This window comes from Bufo bufo, chromosome 8 (genome assembly GCF_905171765.1).
Source record: "Bufo bufo chromosome 8, aBufBuf1.1, whole genome shotgun sequence".
NCBI lineage: Eukaryota > Metazoa > Chordata > Amphibia > Anura > Bufonidae > Bufo > Bufo bufo.
In genome coordinates, this window is record NC_053396.1 from 207,472,489 (window position 1) to 207,493,691 (window position 21,203).

A 21,203-nucleotide genomic window follows, 5' to 3' on the forward strand; every position below is an offset into this window, starting at 1 on the left:
TATACACACTACACCGATATACACACTACACTGTATACACTGATATACACACTACACCGTATACACCGATATACACACTACACCGTATACACTGATATACACACTACACCGTATACACTGATATACACACTACACCGTATACACTGATATACACACTACACCGTATACACTGATATACACACTACACCGTATACACTGATATACACACTACACCGTATACACTGATATACACACTACACCGATATACACTGATATACACACTACACCATATACACACTACACTGTATACACTGATATACACACTACACCGTATACACTGATATACACACTACACCGTATACACTGATATACACACACTACACCGTATACACTGATATACACACTACACCGTATACACCGATATACACACTACACCGATATACACTGATATACACACTACACCGATATACACACTACACTGTATACACTGATATACACACTACACCGTATACACCGATATACACACTACACCGTATACACTGATATACACACTACACCGTATACACTGATATACACACTACACCGTATACACTGATATACACACTACACCGTATACACTGATATACACACTACACCGTATACACTGATATACACACTACACCGTATACACTGATATACACACTACACCGTATACACTGATATACACACTACACCGTATACACTGATATACACACTACACCGTATACACCGATATACACACTACACCGTATACACCGATATACACACTACACCGTATACACCGATATACACACTACACCGTATACACTGATATACACACTACACCGTATACACTGATATACACACTACACCGTATACACTGATATACACACTACACCGTATACACTGATATACACACTACACCGTATACACTGATATACACACTACACCGTATACACTGATATACACACTACACCGTATACACTGATATACACACTACACCGTATACACTGATATACACACTACACCGTATACACTGATATACACACTACACCGTATACACTGATATACACACTACACTGTATACACTGATATACACACTACACCGTATTTACACTGTTGTGCTGTAAACTTTGTGAATCTTTTGTTTGATTTGGTTTTTTATCTACTTTTAGCAGTTCTGTGTCTGATGTAGTTTTAGGTTAAATTTAAGCAGAAATATAGAAAATCCTGAAGGGTTGATAAATGTTTAAGCACCGCTGTAGCTTAAAGGGGGTCGTCTTAGTAAATGGCCTTTATCATGTAGAGAAAGTTAATACCAGGCACTTACTAATGTATTGGTATTCTCCATTTTGCTTCCTTTGCTGGCTGGATTCATTTTTCCGTTGCATTATACACTGCTTGTTTCCATGGTTACAACCACCCTGCAATCCATCCGCACATAGGCTGGTGCTTTTTCCTATAGTTGGCGGTCTCGACCACCGCTGATTACAGGGTGGTTGTAACCATGGAAACGAGCAGTGTATATTGTGATGGAAAAATGAATCCAGTCAGCAAAGGAAGCAATATGGACAATCACAATACATTAGTAAGTGCCTTGTATTCACTTTCTCTACATGATAAATGCCACTTGGTGAAGTGAATCAGCCTCTTTAAGTAGAAATCTCTCCTGGTGAGACAAGTAGTCACCGTACAGACGGACCTGTGAGTTAAAGGGGTATTCCCATATCATATGGCTGGGATATGCTATCAATCTATGATTAGTGGGGGTCTGATCTCTAGGACCCCACATCAGTCATGACCATGAAGGAGGCACTCCGCTGGATCAGTGCTGCTTCCCCTGCACAGCGACACCTGTCCACAGGTTGTGTATGGTATTACAGCTCAGGGGCCCCTATAATGTCTGCAGCACAAGTCCCTGTACTAATACAGTCCTCACAGCCGCCTATAATACCAGCCTCACATAACCCCTTCCTTCCTAGTCACCTGTCAGTCACAGCGCCCCCTGTGGTGGTAGAAGCAGAGGTCTCACCCTCGTGAGCGGGGCCAAGGACTGTCAGATGGAGAAGGACCTTCATGACATCACAGTCATGTGACTCTTGTCCTTTTTCATTGGCCACGATTATCATGTGACTGTGAAGTCATTAAGGTCCTTCTAGAGAATAGTCAGCACAGGGCAGATTATAATGAGGTAATGAATCCCTCGCGCTGTAAGGACCTCCTGATGTCACAGGGTCAGGTGACATTCCAAGCCCGAGCCTCCCCCGCCTCCTCCCCGATCCCCATCATTAGGATGAGATGACTGATCATTACCTGCTCCTGTCTCCGCTCCACACCACGTGACCCTGTGACGTCAGGACATGAGGGGGGATTCATGGGCCCCTGGAGGATCGGGCCCCGGCAGTAGCCTGGATTTCCCTCATATATTACACACGTCACACACATACACTGCACATACATGATACATACATGTGCTCTGTGTGACATGTTCCTCTGCTGTCTGCAGGTTTCCATATTGTCCAGTGGATGTACGGCTGTGAGCGGAGAGATGACGGCAGCGTCACAGGATACGATCAGCACGGATATGATGGAGGAGAGTTCATGTCCCTGGACACACAGACGTGGACATATATCCCCACCATGTCCCAGGCTCAGATCTCCGCACAGAGATGGAACAGTCGGGAGGAACAAGTGGTGGAGAGACACAAGAATTATCTGGAGAATATCTGTATAGACTGGCTGCAGAAACATGTGGAGAACGGGAGAGAAGATCTGGAGAGGAGAGGTAAGTGCTCATCACCACCTGTCACATGTCCTGTGTGTGCGGAGCTGTCACATCACACGCGTCTACACAGCGGACACCAGCGCCTGCACAGAAACAGACAGGACTTTCATATCTCCACACTAAGGGGTCGTTTATTATGGGAAGTATGACACTTTCTGCTGTACTTTTCTCACAGACTCGGTCGCAAAGAGGATTTGCGGACAAATCTGTGACTTTTCCCCACCCACTCCACCAAGGTGGTGAAACAGGGCGTGCCGGGGAGGGGGCGTGCCAACAGGCCCATACGATTCATCATTTTCTACACCTGTTTTTGGCGTAAATGACTTAAATCTATAGCAACAAAGGAGCTGGCGTAGATTTCAGCAGGTCGCACGGCCACCGGTAAAGTGTCTTAAGTCATGTAGAGGCGGGTGACTCTCCATAACTTAGGCAGCTCCAGTGAACATGAACTAGGACCGGCGTCTAAATCAGCGGTTTTAGTAAATGTCCCCCTAAGTTTTTGGGCTCGAGATTTCACACCAACCAGTCGCCAACACTTCCAATTCATCTCCATTGATTTCAATGTGAAAATCGCTTGTTAATTTATACTTCAGTTTTTTTCTGTTTGTGGTTTTAAAAACTGCGCTGCAGGAAGAAGTGACGTCTCCAGTCCTGACGCTGATTTCGCGCAGTATCCACGTCCAGAGTTCCCATTGAAGTCAGTCTGAGGTCTAAGGCTAAGTTCACACAGTTTTCTTCTGCTCATTCAGCTTCAGGACACCACGTGGTATTTTAGCAGCAGCCGTTATTCCTCCAGTTCAGTGTGAACTCTGGCCGTGGCCTCCACATCAGGAATAAACCTGTCACTTCTCTTTTCCACACTATGGTTTTTACAGTGTAATGTCCCGGAGTGCCATTAACACTCCGCACCCCTCTACTGTCTTCTATGGGCTAACACCGTGTCATCTTATGCATTTCAGTCCACTACAATGTGCAATATACAACTGTTATTGTTCATGTAATGTACCTGGTTCACCAGAAGTTGGCAGCAAGCATGGCAGAGCTACATTTGCAGAGGATGGAACCTTCTTTCCATCCTAATTCTCTCCCTCTAAGGAGGAGTTTAGTTGGTTAGAGGTCAGTGGAGAGTACTCCCTGCTTGGGGAAGGAAGCAGGTCCATGTCCTGCCTAAGCCAGCTAGAGCACCTTTAGCTCTGCTGGACACAGAGGCCAAAGCATGAAGCCTCTGAAGCCATGAGGTATAAGATTCCCTGGTATTAATTTAGAGACTGACTACAAAGAGAAGTCGCAGCATAAAGTTATACAGTAAGCTTGTCAGCACAGCAGAGCCAGAGAGCAACAGATTTAGCAGAGCTGAGTTTGTTTGCTGCCAGGGTTAATGCTAACGCCTGCTGGGAACCAAGACAAAGCCTGAAACTGCTGGAGAAACGTTTATTTAAGTAAAGCTGTTATTGAACTTCATCACAAGGTCTGGACTCAATTTATTTCTTCAAACCCTGAATTATTCCCACAATTTTTGCTCTGCTTCGGTTGGGCTCCATTGTATCCAGTTAGGAGCACTGTGACACGTGCACCAACATTAAGGGACATTTAGGCCACCCCACACCACTCTGGCATTCCTACACCTGCAATCGGAGCTTCATTGTAAGTGAATGGAGCAGTTGCGTTAACATGGCGCCATCTGGTGGCAGAGAAAAGGAACGCATTACAATTTATTCTGAACTACAGTATATCGTCATTCTACATGTATGACAGCCGCTGAACAGCTAAGGGTACTTTCACACTTGTGGCAGCACGGATCCGATAGGCTGTTCACCATGTCGGATCCGTCCTGCGGCTATTCCGCCGGACCGCCGCTCTGTCCCCATTGACTATAAAGGGGACGGGGTCGGAGCTCCGGCGGTGCATGGAGAAAGGCCGCCGGACTAAAATTACTGCATGTCAGGCTTTTTAGTCCGGCGGCTTTCGCCGTGCTGCGCCGGAGCTCCGCCCCCGTCCCCATTATAGTCAATAGGGACGGAGCGGCGTCACAGCGAAATAGCCACAGGACGGATCCGACATGGTGAACAGCCTGTCGGATCCGTCCTGCCGCAAGTGTGAAAGTAGCCTAAGGGAACGTTCACATCATTGCTGTTTATTTCCATTATGGGAGCAGAAGCACAAAAATAACGGAAGTGATGGATTCGGCACATAGCTGACAGGAGCAGAGCCTAACGGATACAAAGAAAAAATGTGCGTGATTCAGTCAGCACAACCTGTGTGCAGGTGCACATCGCTATGGTGAAATACATATACAAACGCAAAATACAAATGCAACAGCACTCTGCAACCAGCACTCTGCCCTGCCTCCATGCTGGATGAGGCATTGGTGTACATTTTGGCCAAAGTGTAATAAGCCACTCACCGCGTCAAGGTCGTCTCATTTGAGTGGTCCCTAACATTAGTTCCTACCTGTTTATGGGCCATGACAGCCACACAAAGTCCAGGGAATACAGGTGCAGCGTGCACGCCAAGCACACTCTGCTTTTAACCCTAACAGATACAATTGACTATAATGGGATCTGTTCGGTTTCCTTTTGGGAGAACATTTTTTTTTTTTTTTTTGCAGAGAAGAGAATTCTCTCCACTACTTTCACAAACTCTGACGGACGCCCCGAACAGAACATGTCCCTAGTAATAGACATTTCTTACTCATTGGTCCCTTCACTGATGTAGACATAAGACTGGGGCAGATTCTGGCTTCTCTTCTGCCCCTTGAACTTCACTATTTTCTAGTGAGATCCTGGGGCTGAGCCCTTAAAGTAATCATTTCTATTTTATCCATAGAAAAGATACGGTTGCGCTGGTACTATCTACATAGATGTTTTTTCCCTCTCTGCCCCCCCCTTCTTTCGCCTCTTTCTCTCTCATGGTCCAGCATTAACATCCCCCCCTTTACGGAGGAGGGTCTGAGAGATGGGACCCTTACTGCTACCTGTGGATCCTCATGTTCATTTATGTGAATTTACCTCAGTATATTGTCATCTTGATCCTGACAGTTATTCCGTGTTCTGCTCTCGTTGCCAAAAATGTTTTGATAAAACTTTAATAAAAACGGATTCTACATAAATCCACAGAAGACGCTGATAAATACATGTAATTTCCTTCATGTCTGCCTTAAGTGTAACAAGGGCCTCGATGCCTTTCTCTCTATATTACTGTGGATTAAAGGGATCTCCCGCTGTAGTAAGTGATGGTGCATGTACTGCTACCATATACTGACACTGATCGGGCGGGACCCCCACTGATCCCCACAAGGAGGGGGCCATAGCATTAGCTCAGGGTTATGGTGCTTCACAGCGACGCCCCGACCATCCACCACTATAACACAGCCCCATTCCCTGTGTCCAGACCAGCGGGGACCAGAGGTCACACCCCAGCAATCACACGGTTATGGCGTATGCGAGCGATATCTGATAACACCCTATGATGTGTCTGTAATAGGAAGTATTAGAACAGTATTTGTACGTTATGGAGAAGGACACAGAGCCGGTTCCCCTCTGCTATTCCAGTCCGCAGTGCTCCCCCCGCAGTGACAGGTCTCAGTCATGGAGGTCTATTCTTCTATGTGAGGAGCACAGGGGTCTCCTGAGTGTTGTACACAGTACAGGGGGCTCTGCTGATTGTACAGACTGCCGGAGTATAGGACAGACCAGATCCGGTACACGGAGTCCATTTATATTTTCTTCTTCTTCCCTCTCAGTTCAGCCGCAGGTGAAGGTCTCCGGTCAGAAGAAAGGTGACACCATGATGCTTCACTGCCAGGTGTACGGATTTCACCCCCGAGCTGTGCACGTGAAGTGGATGAAGAACGGGGACGACGTTCCCGACTATGAGACCACACACACCCTCCCCAATCCTGACGGCACCTATCAGATCAGGGTCAGTGCGGAAGTGATCCCCAAAGAGGGCGAGAGTTACTCCTGTTATGTGGATCACAGCAGCCTGGGCGAGCCGCTGAACGTTGTGTGGGGTGAGTTGTATCCATACTGGGCGGATGATGGGAGTAAGACTATGGAGTAGGTCATGACAGGCGATCACTATTGGGACATGTCATTGTATAGTCTATTCCCTGATCTCCAGCATCTGATTAGTGTGAAGAGTTCTGTACGTGACTTAACCCTTCATGTTCCTCGACAAATCCCGTCCTCCTTTTAGGGTCAGATAATGTCCGGAGTTCTGGACATGTTTATAATGTAATGGATCTGTTCATGTTGATATCAGACCTCAGGCTTTATTGACCCCTGAAATCTAGAGTCACGGTCTAATGTACTTACTGTACACTGGTGTGAAGGATCCTGTATTGCCTATGTACAGTAAGTGTCCGCACGGTGACCACATGTCGTATTAAAGCTTCTCTCCGTTTGCTGCACAATGTTTCTTCAGCCTTCCTCTCGCTATTTTGAGGTTATATTTGTTCCTCGATGCTGCCTGAGTGAGAGGGATCTAGAACAAGTCTGTGTAAGGGTCTGTCAGATGTGGAGCCTTCCATCAGAGGTATACGTTGGGAGGACTATCGACGTAAACCTATGAGAGAAAGCTGCAACGTATCCCTCTGTATAGGTATAGAGTGTCATACATCACCTGTACAGTCCCCTCCACCTCAACTGTCCCCTGGAGAAGTATCCCACCTGAGGAGTGAACACAGAAGTTTCCTCCATTTCTGAGGCACCTCTGATAACGTAACTTTCCATATAGCTACATCATTGAAAGTTCCTCAGACAAGCTGTCTCCAATGGCAGCAACACCTGCTAGTGACTGAGCACATCAGGAGGAGGAGCGGCCTGTGCTGGGGGGTAGAGGAGGAGGAGCGGCCTGTGCTGGGGGGGTAGAGGAGGAGCGGCCTGTGCTGGGGGGGGTAGAGGAGGAGCGGCCTGTGCTGGGGGGTAGAGGAGGAGGAGCGGCCTGTGCTGGGGGGTAGAGGAGGAGCGGCCTGTGCTGGGGGGTAGAGGAGGAGGAGCGGCCTGTGCTGGGGGGGAGAGGAGGAGGAGCGGCCTGTGCTGGGGGGGAGAGGAGGAGGAGCGGCCTGTGCTGGGGGGTAGAGGAGGAGGAGCGGCCTGTGCTGGGGGGGGTAGAGGAGGAGCGGCCTGTGCTGGGGGGGGTAGAGGAGGAGCGGCCTGTGCTGGGGGGGGTAGAGGAGGAGCGGCCTGTGCTGGGGGGGGTAGAGGAGGAGCGGCCTGTGCTGGGGGGGTAGAGGAGGAGCAGCGGCCTGTGCTGGGGGTAGAGGAGGAGCGGCCTGTGCTGGGGGGTAGAGGAGGAGCGGCCTGTGCTGGGGGGTAGAGGAGGAGCGGCCTGTGCTGGGGGGTAGAGGAGGAGGAGCGGCCTGTGCTGGGGGGTAGAGGAGGAGGAGCGGCCTGTGCTGGGGGTAGAGGAGGAGCGGCCTGTGCTGGGGGGTAGAGGAGGAGGAGCGGCCTGTGCTGGGGGGTAGAGGAGGAGGAGCGGCCTGTGCTGGGGGGTAGAGGAGGAGCGGCCTGTGCTGCGGGGGTAGAGGAGGAGCGGCCTGTGCTGGGGGGTAGAGGAGGAGGAGCGGCCTGTGCTAGATAAAGTTGGTAAATGTTCGTTAGTCAGCCGCCCCCACAAATTATAAAAATGAGGTAATTAATCTGTAGGGGTTCTCCGAGATTTTTTCGAGGGACTTTCCAATGCTATGCAGTTTGGGGTCACACTTGGGCCTCGTTCACATTTCCTTTTTTTTACTGACATGTGCTGCCCTTATATTCCATGGACTGCACACGCACTCATTGATTTTAATGTGTCTGTTCACACATCAGTATTTTTTTTACAGTCCATGGGTCAGTGAAAAAATCATGGACCTACGCACTACTTTGATCTGTGATGCGGCCCAAACACGCCCATTATACAGATCCGTGAAAAAGCATGGACACAACACGGATGACATCAGTTGCGTCCATTTTTGGTCTGTTTTTTACTGACCACTGATAGAAGATGCTTTTGAAATTAATTTTCAGCGGATCAGTGTCCGTGGAATAGGGTTGACACACGGAGAGCAAAAAACGTACACCTGGACCAAACAGGCAGACACGGAAATGTGAACGAGGCCTTAGGCCGCTTTCATGTGTAGATTTTAGTGGTGTTTTTTTGCAGCTCCAGATGTTAGCTGAAGGTCTGTGGGCAATATGAGATGCAGGACACACAAGAGTCTTTTAGCTCCTGATGTTTTTGCTTGATAGGGGAGTTTTTTTTTTTGTGTTTCTTGCTTTTTTTTTTTTTTTTTTTTCAAAAATGCAGCAGGCTGGAGCTCTCGGTGGTCTCAGGCATTGTCCTATCACCTTCTCTTTAGGCAAAAACGACATGTAGAAAACACTAGCGGTAAGAAGCACTATAGGCAAAAAGGGCAGATGGATGAAAAACCCACATACACTTCTTCTTACAGCCCTAGAAATAACGGCAGTGGGAATGTATGTGTGCAGGGAACTGTGCGGCTTCTTCTGGGCTGGGAAAATGGCAAAATAACCGGAAACCATAAAGGACCTTTATCAAGAGTGGCGAGCCCGTATACCGGCCTGATGTCCCTGTCACCGGAAACCATGAAGGACCTTTAGCAAGACTGTCGAGCCCGTATACCGGCCTAATGTCCCTGTCACCGGAAACCATGAAGGACCTTTATCAAGACTGTCGAGCCCGTATACCGGCCTGATGTCCCTGTCACCGGAAACCATGAAGGACCTTTATCAAGACTGGCGAGCCCGTATACTGGCCTGATGTCCCTGTCATCGGAAACCATGAAGGACCTTTATCAAGACTGGCGAGCCCGTATACTGGCCTGATGTCCCTGTCATCGGAAACCATGAAGGACCTTTATCAAGACTGGCGAGCCCGTATACCGGCCTGATGTCCCTGTCACCGGAAACCATGAAGGACCTTTATCAAGACTGGCGAGCCCGTATACCGGCCTGATGTCCCTGTCATCGGAAACCATGAAGGACCTTTATCAAGACTGGCGAGCCCGTATACTGGCCTGATGTCCCTGTCATCGGAAACCATGAAGGACCTTTATCAAGACTGGCGAGCCCGTATACCGGCCTGATGTCCCTGTCACCGGAAACCATGAAGGACCTTTATAAAGACTGGCGAGCCCGTATACCGGCCTGATGTCCCTGTCTCTTAACAAATCAGGCGCATCTCTGCCCTCCCGTGCGCCAGAAACTGAAGTCTACTCCACCTGCAGGCTTCATCTATAACTTCCGTCTCTTTCTGGAAAAAATAACAAATCCCCTCCTGCTAAGCCTCACCTGCTTTCTGGCCATTTTGGAAAAGTGGTGAGAAGCCTTAAAAGCTGCAATTTATGGAGCACATATGGTGTTTGGCATGAGGGGCTCAGTAATGTCCCCCGTGTGTCTCACCACTAGGGTTTTCTCCATGGTGTGCCCCCCTATTGAGAAGGGGATGTGAAAGCATCTGACTATACACCAGAGCTCCGCAGGCGGCATTTCGAAGAAGGCAGAAAAATAAAAACGCTGCCTAATGACAGAAACAACAGGAGCAAAAAACAGCAACGTTTGTGTCCTGCGTTTGATGTCTTCCATAGACCTTCAGCTAACATCTGGAGCTGGGGTTTTCACAGCACAAAAATGCACAAAAAACAGGTGCAAAAAACGCCAAAAAAACAAATGACAAATCCACAACACACGGAGCACGTCCTGATATCTGCAGTGTGTGAATGCGGTTTAGTTCGGCTCACCGGCATCGTTCTGTACATGAAGTAAATCTGGACTGTGCTCATGTATGTAATCCTATTACACTGTACATACTGCGCCGTTACTACAGCGGGGGTAGAGTCTGTGCTACATGAAGCTCTCGGTATAATCCGCAGCTCATACTCACCTCTCTGTTTTCTAACCAGAACCAAGTAATCCGAGGGTCTGGGTCACCCCTGTGGTCGTAGCTGTGGTGGTCATCATTCTTCTTGCTGCTGCCATTGGTGGATTTGTCCTATACAGAAGTAAGTATCAGGAATACAGCGCGGCTTCTCTCAGGACGTATGTGTATATATATTACATGTAGAGGTTATATGTTCGGCTGTTATACTTTGTCCTCTGATTTCCTCCATATTGTATGGTTCTCTCCAGACTGTCCCCATACTGATGTCACACATTCCCTCCACAGCGGAGCCATGTTACATATAATCTGCTGTGTCCTCCAGTCATGACTCCACATGGAGCTGCTGACAGCATTGTGCCCCCTACAGGGAATCACCTATAAATCTGTGCCCGTCATATCACCAGGATCACACAGCGCCCATAGAAATGTGCCAGGCACAGCGCCCTTAATACACCAGCCATGGTCTCCTGTGTGGTCCTGCTCTGCTCTCTACCACCAGGACGTCCATTAGATCAGTGGTCACTTCTCGTGTCGCTCTACAGAGATCAGCGCTGGAGATTCCCACCAGTCAGAAGTGATCTGTGATTGATCTCCTCTATCAGGACAGATATCTGACGTCCTGGGACAATGCCGGGGACTGAGGACTATGTCACTGAATCCTGGACATTACTGTTCTGGGGCTGAGGAGTCAGGAGCCGCACAGAAGAAGCCTGTGGGCCGCATGTGGCCGCCCTGGGTGTAGTATATGGAGTCAGTGCAGGAGGGTATAGCAGCCCTGGTATGGAATACATTATATACTGTCTGCACGTTCTTATGGCCTCTCATCAGAGGTAGACATCGGCATATACCTCTGATAGAAGACTGCGATATCTGCTCCTGTATAGACCTCCAGTATCATACGTCACCCATAGGACTCCGAAGTATAAACCGTGTACAGCCCTATAGACTTTACGGTGTGTCTCTGTACGGAATAGTGTAGGCCACACCAGGAAAACCATAAATCCTGGTATTTGTGGCAGATACGAGGTGAATGAGGCCTCAGGAAATGTTCCCCATATGCAGCAGGAGCTTTACCGGCCCATACACCGAGCGCAGTACAGAAACTAAGTGTGAAGAGAGGTGTATAAAAGGTTTCCAGTCATTATTCATCGTTCTCTGTATTTCCTCACTAATCAGGGAAATATCGAAAACATGATAACATTTCTGATATTACAGCTCAAAATAACCAGAAATATAAGAAAATCTAATAATGTGAAACCTGTGCTTTATTCAGCCGACATGGCGATGGTTTTACTGGAACTTTACATAAAAAGTGTCTGAAAAGCTGCTGCCACACACATAACCCGGTGACCTTCCGTCTGTACGTCCTCTCCCCTCAGCCGTCCTCCATTATGTTCCTTTATATGGACCCAATGATGATGGATCTTCAGGCTCCTGTTACTAATTCCATCTCCTCTTCTTACTTTAGGGAAGAAAGCCGACTACACGGCGACCAGCAGTGAGTATTCTGTATATGTGTCTCTGATGAGATGTCACTAGATGTGACCATGACTGGTGTCCTGTGAATATGGAGGACAGTATGTGGCGGTACAGTGGGGAAAATAAGTATTTGGTACACTGGCGATTGTGCACGTTTTCCCACCTACGAAGAATGGAGAGGTCTGTAAATTTAATCGTAGGTACACTTCAACTGTGAGAGACAGAGTCAAAAAAAAAATCCAGAAAATCACATTGTATGATTTTTTAATAATTAGCATTTTATTGCATGAAATACGTATTTGATCACCTACCAACCAGCAGGAATTCCGTCTCTCACAGACCTGTTAGTGTCTCTTTAAGAAGCCGTCCTACTCTGCACTCATTACCTGTACTAATTGCACCTGTTTGAACTCGTTACCTGTATTAGGTTACTTTCACACCGGCAGGGATCAGCAAAAACGCTTCCGTTACTGACAATACAACCATCTGCATCCGTTATGAACGGATCCGGATGTATTATCTTTAAAGCGAACCTTTCACCTCATTTTCACCTTATAAACCAGCAACAGTACCTTATAGATTATCTTGAGTGTGTTGTTATCCATGTTAGTGCCGCTTTCCTGGGCTCTTTATACTTCAAAAAATCGTCTTATAAACTTCACATTCTGTGCTCCAACAGTCATGCAACCAGTCAAGGGGGTAGCCCTTCCATCTCCTCTGGCCGTACCGCCCCTGCCCTAACCCCTCCTCTATGCTCCTTAACTGACAGCCGGCTCAGTCGCCGGGACGGCGCTTCCGAAACCTGCGCATGCGCCGTCCTCCTGATTCGCCGCGCGATCCCATCTTTCTTGCTGACAAAAGCGCGATCATGTAAGAGAATCGCGCATGCGCCTTACGCGATGCTGGCCTGTCTGCTCTCCTGTCTGCTCTCCCTCCCGTGAGCGCGCACGGGAGGGAGAGCAGACAGGCCAGCATCGCGTAAGGCGCATGCGCGATTCTCTTACATGATCGCGCTTTTGTCAGCAAGAAAGATGGGATCGCGCGGCGAATCAGGAGGACGGCGCATGCGCAGGTTTCGGAAGCGCCGTCCCGGCGACTGAGCCGGCTGTCAGTTAAGGAGCATAGAGGAGGGGTTAGGGCAGGGGCGGTACGGCCAGAGGAGATGGAAGGGCTACCCCCTTGACTGGTTGCATGACTGTTGGAGCACAGAATGTGAAGTTTATAAGACGATTTTTTGAAGTATAAAGAGCCCAGGAAAGCGGCACTAACATGGATAACAACACACTCAAGATAATCTATAAGGTACTGTTGCTGGTTTACAAGGTGAAAATGAGGTGAAAGGTTCGCTTTAAAATAGCCAAGACGGATCCGTCATGAACTCCATTGGGGGGACGGATCCATTTTCTATTGTGCCTGAGAAAACGGATCCGTCCCCATTGACTTGCATTGTGGTTCATGATCCACATCCCAAGACAGAAAACAAAGCAGCTTGCTGTGGTTTGCTCTCCGGTGTCGGAACGCAACCAAACGTTCAGTTCCGTTTTGTCCCCATCGACAATGAATGGGGACAAAACTGAAGCGTTTTTCTCCAGTATTCAGACCCCAATCAATCACACTCCAGCCTCTCCACCATGGCCAAGACCAAAGAGCTGTATAAGGACACCAGGGACAAAACTGTAGACCTGCACAAAGCTCCGATGGGCTACTGGACTATAGGTGAGCAGCTTGGGGAGAAGGAAACAACTGTGGGCACAATTAGAAAATGGTAGAAACACAAGATGACAGTCAATCTTCCTCGGTCTGGGGCTCTAGGGAAGATCTCACCTCGTGGGGTAAGAATGATTCTGAGAGAGGTCAGGAATCAGCCCAGAACTACACAGGAGGATCTGGTCAATGACCTGAAGAGAGCTGGGACCACAGTCTCAAAGATTACCGTTAGTAACACACTACGCCATCATGGATTAAAAGCCTGCAGGGCATGCAAGGTCCCTCTGGTAATGCCAGCACATGTCCAGGCACGTTTGAAGTTCAACAATGAGCATCTGAATGATCCAGAGGAGACATGGGAGAAGCTCATGTGGTCAGATAAGACAAAAAGAGAACTTTTTGGTATCAACGCCACTCGCCGTGTTTGTAGGAAGAAGAAGGATGAGTACAACACCAGGAACACCGTCCCAACCGTGAAGCATGTGGTGGAAACATCATACTTTGGGGGTGTTTTTCTGCAAAAGGGACAAGACGACTTCATTGTATTGAGGGGAGGATGGATGGAGCCATGTATCACTAGATTTTGGTCAACAAACTCCTTCCCTCAGTAATATCATTAAAGATGGGTCGTGGCTGAGTCTTTTAACCACTTCCCATCTGGGCCCTTTGCCCCCTTCCTGACCAGGCCAAATTTTGCAAAACGGACATATCTCACTTTATGTGGTAATAACTTTGGAACGCCTTTATTTATCCAAGTCATTCAGAGATTGTTTTCTCGTGACACATTGTACTTCATGATAGTCATAAATTTGAGTCAAAATATTTCACCTTTATTTATGAAAAAATCCCAAATTTACCCAAAAATTTAAAAAAAATCGCAATTTTCTAAATTTCAATTTCTCTGCTTTTAAAACAGAAAGTGATACCTCATAAAATATTTATTATTTAACATTCCCCATATGTCTACTTTATGTTGGCATCATTTTGGAAATGTCATTTTATTTTTTTAGGACGTTAGAAGGCTTAGAAGTTTAGAAGCAATTCTTCAAATTTTTAAGAAAATTGCCAAAACCCACTTTATAAGGACCAGTTCAGGTCTGAAGTCACTTTGTGGGGCCTACATAGTGGATACCCCCATAAATGACCCCATTGTAGAAACTACACCCCTCAAGGTATTCAAAACCGATTTTACAAACTTTGTTAACCCTTTAGGCGTTCCACAAGAATTAAAGGAAAATGGAGATCAAATTTTTAAATTTCACTTTTTTGGCAGATTTTCCATTTTAATCAATTTTTTTCTCTAACACATCGATGGTTAACAGCCAAACAAAACTCAATATTTATTACCCAGATTCTGCGGTTACAGAAACACCCCACATGTGGTCGTAAACTGCTGTATGGGCACACGGCAGGGCGCAGAAGGAAAGGAACTCCACATGGTTTTTAGATGCCATGTCCCATTTGAAGCCCCCTGATGCACCCTTACAGTAGAAACTCCCAAGAAGTGACCCCATTTTGGAAACTAGGGGATAAGGTGCCAGTTTTATTAGTACTATTTTTGGGTACATATGATTTTTTGATCATTCAATATAACACTTTATGGGGCAAGGTGACCAAAAAATTGGTTGTTTTAGCACAGTTTCTATTTATTTATTTTTACAGCGTTCACCTTAGGGGTTCAGTCAAGTGACATTTTTATAGAGCAGATTGTTACGGACGTGGCGATACCTAATATGTATACTTTTTCTCATTTATTAAAGTTTTACACAATAATAGCATTTTTGAAACCAAAAAATTATGTTTTAATGTGTCCATGTTCTGAGAGCTATAGTTTTTTTATTTTTTGAGAGATTTTCTTATGTAGGGGCTCATTTTTTGCGGGATGAGGTGACGGTTTTATTGGTACCATTTTGTGGGACATACGCGTTTTTGATCACTTGGTGTTGCACCTTTTGTGATGCAAGGTGACAAAAATTGCTTGTTTTGACACAGTTTTTTTTTTTTTTTTTTACGGTGTTCACCCGAGGGGTTAGGTCATGTGATATTTTTATAGAGCTGGTTTTTACGGACGCGGCAATACCTAATATGTATACTTTTTTTTATTTGTTTCACTTTAACACAATAATAGCATTTTTGAAACCAAAAAAATTATGTTTTAGTGTCTCCATGTTCTAAGAGCTATAGTTTTTTTTATTTTTTGAGAGATTTTCTTATGTAGGGGCTCATTTTTTGCGGGATGAGGTGACGGTTTTATTGGTACCATTTTGTGGGACATACGCGTTTTTGATCACTTGGTGTTGCACCTTTTGTGATGCAAGGTGACAAAAATTGCTTGTTTTGACACAGTTTTTTTTATTTATTTTTTACGGTGTTCATCTGAGGGGTTAGGTCATGTGATATTTTTATAGAGCTGGTTTTTACGGACACGGCAATACTAAATATGTCTATTTTACTTTATTTTTTCTATTTTAATTTTTTTTTTTTATTCCTAACTTGGGAACTTTTTTTTTTTTTACATGTGAAACTTTATTTTATTTTATTTTTTCAACCCTTTATTTTTTTTTATTTTTTTTTACACTTTTCGTCCCCCATAAGGTCATACAAGACCTCTGGGGGACATTTGCTTCACTTTTTCTTTTTTTTTCACAGTTGATTTCTCCTGTAACTGGGGCTGAGATAGTAGCCCCAGTTACAGGACAAATGCACCCCTATAGAGGCTGTACAGCAGCAATCCTGCGCTGTACAGCCTCACAGCAGGGCTGATCGAGGTCTCTGAGAGACCTCACACAGCTCCTGCACTCTCCGGTCCCGGCGGTCACATGACCGCCGGGCCGGAACAGGAAGCGCACAGCGCTTCCTTCTCTGCAGACACAGCGCTCGGTGAGCGCTGTGTCTGCAGCGATCGTGAAGGCAGGGACACCTGGGCACTGTCCCTGCCTTGTCTTAGGGTTGCCCTGCTGTCACTGACAGCGGGCAACCCGATCAGCAGCTGCACGATTAGCGTGCAGCTGCTATTTCTGACAGGACGTTTTAAAACGTGCTGTCAGAAATAGACGTCCACCCATAGGACGTTTATATCCTATGGGCGGACGTGAGGCGGTTATCATTACAATGACCCAAAACACACAACCAGGGCAACTAAGTAGTGGCTCCGTAAGAAGCTTATCAAGGTCCTGGAGTGGCCTAGACCTGAACCCAATCAAAAATCTTTGGATGGAGCTGAAACTGAATGTAGCCCAGCGAGAGCTGCAGAACCGGAGAGATCTGGAGGAGATCTGTGTGGAGGAGTGGGCCAAAACCCCTGCTGCAGTGTGTGCAAACCTGGTCAAGAACTGCAGGGAACGTCTGACCTCTGTAATTCCAAACAAAGGTTTCTGTACCAAATATTAACACAGATTTTCTTTAAAGTTGTTCTGTCACCACAGACAACTCTTCTAATATGGAAGTTATGTTTGGGTGAAGCTACGACCGGTCACACATTTCTCCCTCTAGAGTCAGGGGAATACATAGATGTCCTGAGTCAACTATTGGGGGGGGGGGGGGGGAGAGGGATAAACCGCCGTCTGACCAACCAAATCCAGAAGAATTTTCAGAGAGATCTGAAATCGCTGTGTACAAGAACAAGGAAAACGTGAAATATCTAAAAATCACAAAATAGAGAAACTGTAAAGAAGAATTTACAAACTTTCTCAACTTTATATTTACATTTTATGAGCGACATTTTGTTAAAATCTGACATTTTCCTGTTTTCACAGCTTCAGAGACTTCATGATCTGATGCGTCCGATAATGCCGCTAAAGCCTAATGGTGAGTGATTATGTCTGATGTAAATGACTCCGCCATGTAATGAAATCTGGGAACAAAGATTAGGAGAAACCGACTGGGATGAGAGAGATAAGGGGTGAGACACCATGTTAGTGGCACAGATCTGCCATTCCAGCATCTCAGCTGCCACCTCTCCGTCACTCTGGTTTAACCCCTTGTGTCACCTGTCCAAGTACATGGCAGGGGATAATGTCCCCATATATATGCGCTGCTGTGCAGGACATCCCAGAAGCTATGGCCCGCATGTAGTGATATGAGTGCACCCAGAGTTTGGCATAAATTGCTCCAATAAGTGGTGTAATTTGGCGCATCTGTGGTTGGAGAAGGTTTATGTGTCCGGTGAATGCCCCCCGTTCACTTTCCATCTTCCTGTGTAATAGACTGATGGAATTTTTGTAGCTCCTTGAAATAGAAGAATGTGACAATGCGGCCCCCAGACCAGAAAAGGTTGTGCCCCCCGATCTACAGGATCAGTAAATCTGCCCCTACGTTCTGCACTGTATATAGGAGCTGAGTTTCAGTTTCCAGTGAGAGACATCTTAGCGCCTCGTTATAAATTAGGCGCATCCTCCTGCACGCCGTTTGCCTAAACAAAAATCTACGTTATCGCTGACTTTTCTTTTAAATTGTTGCATATACGTGTTTGTGACTTTTTAACGCCACTTTTTTATTTTTTACGCAAATCTCCCCAATGTCTCTATAACCCGTGCTCCGAGGCATCTCGTTCTAATGTTGGTTCTCACTTTCTGGTGTAATAAACCTCATGCAGTGACACATATATATTCTAGTCTCCTCGGCCATTGTCAGGATATTACTGGATCGGTGTAATGACTTCTAATGAGAACATTTCCTGCTTTTGTCTTTACAGATCCAGACGGGCGGCCATGAGCTTTCCTGGGAAAAGGGATATGCAGATTAGATTTATGTCCTGTCTCTGCAGCGCCACCTGCTGGAGGAAGCGACCCTGTAGTCAGTGTCCAGCCCTGTAATAGGCATTGGAACAGGACAAAGGCGAATATCCTCAGTCAGGCTAAAGAGTAAAACATTGACTATGGGGGTAGCGATCATCTCCACTAGGTGGTACTAGGGTTCACAGGGACAGTCCAGCCAGTGTCTGTCATGTGACATAACAGGACATTGTCTGATGTAAAGATTTATCTGACAACTCTTTAACCCCTTAAGGACAGCCCTATTTCACCTTAAGGACTTGGCCATTTTTTGCAAATCTGACCGATGTCACTTTATGTGGTGATAACTTTAAAACGCTTTTACTTATCCAGGCCATTCTGAGATCGTTTTTTTTTGTCACATATTGAGTTTTGTTTGGGTGTTAACCCTTGCTATGTTACGGGAAAAAATGGATTAAAATGGAAAATTTGCCAAAAAATACTTGTTTTGGCACCGTTTATATTTTTTATTATTTACAACGTTCATCTGACAGATTAGATCATGTACTATTTTTATAGAGCAGGTTGTTACGGACGCAGGGATACCTAATATGTTTACTTTTTTAAATGGATTTAAGTTTTACAAAATAATATCATTTTTTAAACAAAAAAAAAAAATTTTGTGTCTCCATAGTCTGAGAGCCATAGTTTTTTTTTTATTTTTTGGGCGATTGTCTTAGTTAGGGTCTAATTTTTTGCAGGATGAGATGACTGTTTTAATGGTATGATTTTGGGGTACATATGACTTTTTTTAATCACTTTTGTTACCTTTTTTTGGAAGTAAGGTGACAAAATTATGGCTTTTTTAACACCATTTTTATATTTTATTTTTACGTTGTTCACCTGAGGGGTTACATCATGTGATATTTTTATAGAGCAGGTTCTTACGGACACGGCAATACCTAATATGTGTACCTTTTTTTATTTATTAAGGTTTTACACAATAATATCATTTTTTAAACCAAAAAAACTTTTTTTCCCTTTTTTTTTTTTACCCAGACCCACTTGGTTCTTGAAGATCCAGTGGGTCTGATGTCTGTATAATACAGTACAGTACACTACCCTACATAGTGTACTGCACTGTATTTCACTCACACTTTGTCTGAACAGATCTCTGCCTTTAGCACAGATCTGTTCAGCACCATGGACAGCAGGATGCCTGAGAAGGCGTCCTGTTGCCATGGGAACCTTCCCTGTCTGCCACAACTGAGCAGACAGAGAAGGGGAGGGAGGAGGGCTCCCTCCCTCTGTCACCCCATCCTGTCCGGGGGCTGCAAAGGCACAGCAGCCCCCTGATGGGAGAGGGAGGGAGCTCCCTCCCTCTTCACCTCTTCTATACAGCGTTCCCTACGGACCGCGGCATGGAAGGGGTTAAAACGTCAGACATCTGCACAGATGTCAGCCATTTGAATCGGAGTGTCAGCAATGAGCTGACACTCTAATTCAACCGCTCGGCCATCCTGAAAATAAACGGGGGGCGGGCGGAAGATCGCTCACACTGCCGCCCTCCTCCCGCACCACCCGCATTCCTCCCCCCGCTGCGCCCGCAGGCACAAAAACACAGAGGGCTGCAGGGATGGGGGGGGTTAACTTTCAAAAATATGGGCACTTTGAGGTTTCTGATCCCTGCGGTCAGAAACTTGCATGAATTGACCAGCTGTTTGTAGCGATCGGCAATGCGGGGGAAGGGGGGGCGTTGTCACAGGACCCCCCTAGGCATTGTCACATGGTGCCTGCTGAATGATTTCAACAGGCACCCTGTTCCGATCACTGCCGGCTGTGCGGCAGTGATCAAAACTACACAGGACGTACCGGTACGCCCTGGTCCTTAAGGGGTTAATAAGAACTGTGTGCTGTTAATCTAAAGCCCCCATTAACAGGGTCTTGTCTAGGGGAGTTGTTCTAAAATATACTGACTTAGACCGTACACACGAGCGAGTTGAATGCGATAAACTTGCAGCATGTGTCATAACGCGGTCAGTGTAATGTAACAGATTTCGGAACTCTAAGGCCCCTTTCACACGGGCGAGTGTTCTGCGCAGGTGCAGTGCGTGAAGTGAACGCATTGCACCCGCACTAAATCCAGACCCCATTTATTTCTATGGGGCTGTGCACATGAGCGTTGATTTTCATGCATCACTTGTGCGTTGTGTGAAAATTGCAGCATGCTCTATATTGCTCTATAAGCAAGTGCGGATGCGGTGCGATTTTCACGCACTGTTGCTAAGAGACGATCGGGATGGAGACCCGATCATTATTATTTTCCCTTATAACATAGTTATAAGGGAAAATAATAGCATTCTGAATACAGAATGCATAGTAATATAGGGCTGGAGAAGTTAAAAAAAATAAAATAAATGTATTTAATTCGCCTTAATCCACTTGTTCGCGCAGCCGGCATCTCTTCTGTCTTCATCTGTGAGGAAAAGGACCTTTGATGACGTCACTGCGCTCATCACATGGTCCGTCGCATGATCCATCACCATAGTAAAAGATCATGTGATGGACCATGTGATGAGCGCAGTGACGTCATCAAAGGTCCTATTCCTCAAAGAAGAAGACAGAAGGATATGCCGGCTGCGCGAACAAGTGGATTAAGGTGA

General features: G+C 46.3%; 1 protein-coding gene across 2 annotated transcripts in view; it reads left to right on the forward strand.

The window, feature by feature from the left end:
- The window catches only part of LOC120977449 (H-2 class I histocompatibility antigen, Q9 alpha chain-like), a 49,464-nt gene extending 28,908 nt beyond the window's left edge, over positions 1 to 20,556 (forward strand). The window contains exons 3-10 of one of the 2 annotated variants that reach the window (XR_005773896.1): positions 2,483 to 2,761; positions 6,504 to 6,773; positions 10,665 to 10,763; positions 12,111 to 12,140; positions 17,584 to 17,635; positions 18,522 to 18,574; positions 18,813 to 18,822; positions 20,437 to 20,556. Coding sequence is in view for 1 of the 2 variants with exons in the window: in XM_040405413.1 (XP_040261347.1) it covers positions 2,483 to 2,761; positions 6,504 to 6,773; positions 10,665 to 10,763; positions 12,111 to 12,140; positions 17,584 to 17,600 (695 nt within the window). In the remaining variant the exon portion in view is untranslated. Of the gene's footprint in view, positions 1 to 2,482; positions 2,762 to 6,503; positions 6,774 to 10,664; positions 10,764 to 12,110; positions 12,141 to 17,583; positions 17,636 to 18,521; positions 18,669 to 18,812; positions 18,823 to 20,436 lie in introns of those variants that run through there. The other variant, XM_040405413.1, reaches the window with a different exon arrangement.
- Positions 20,557 to 21,203: the final 647 nt, after the last annotated feature.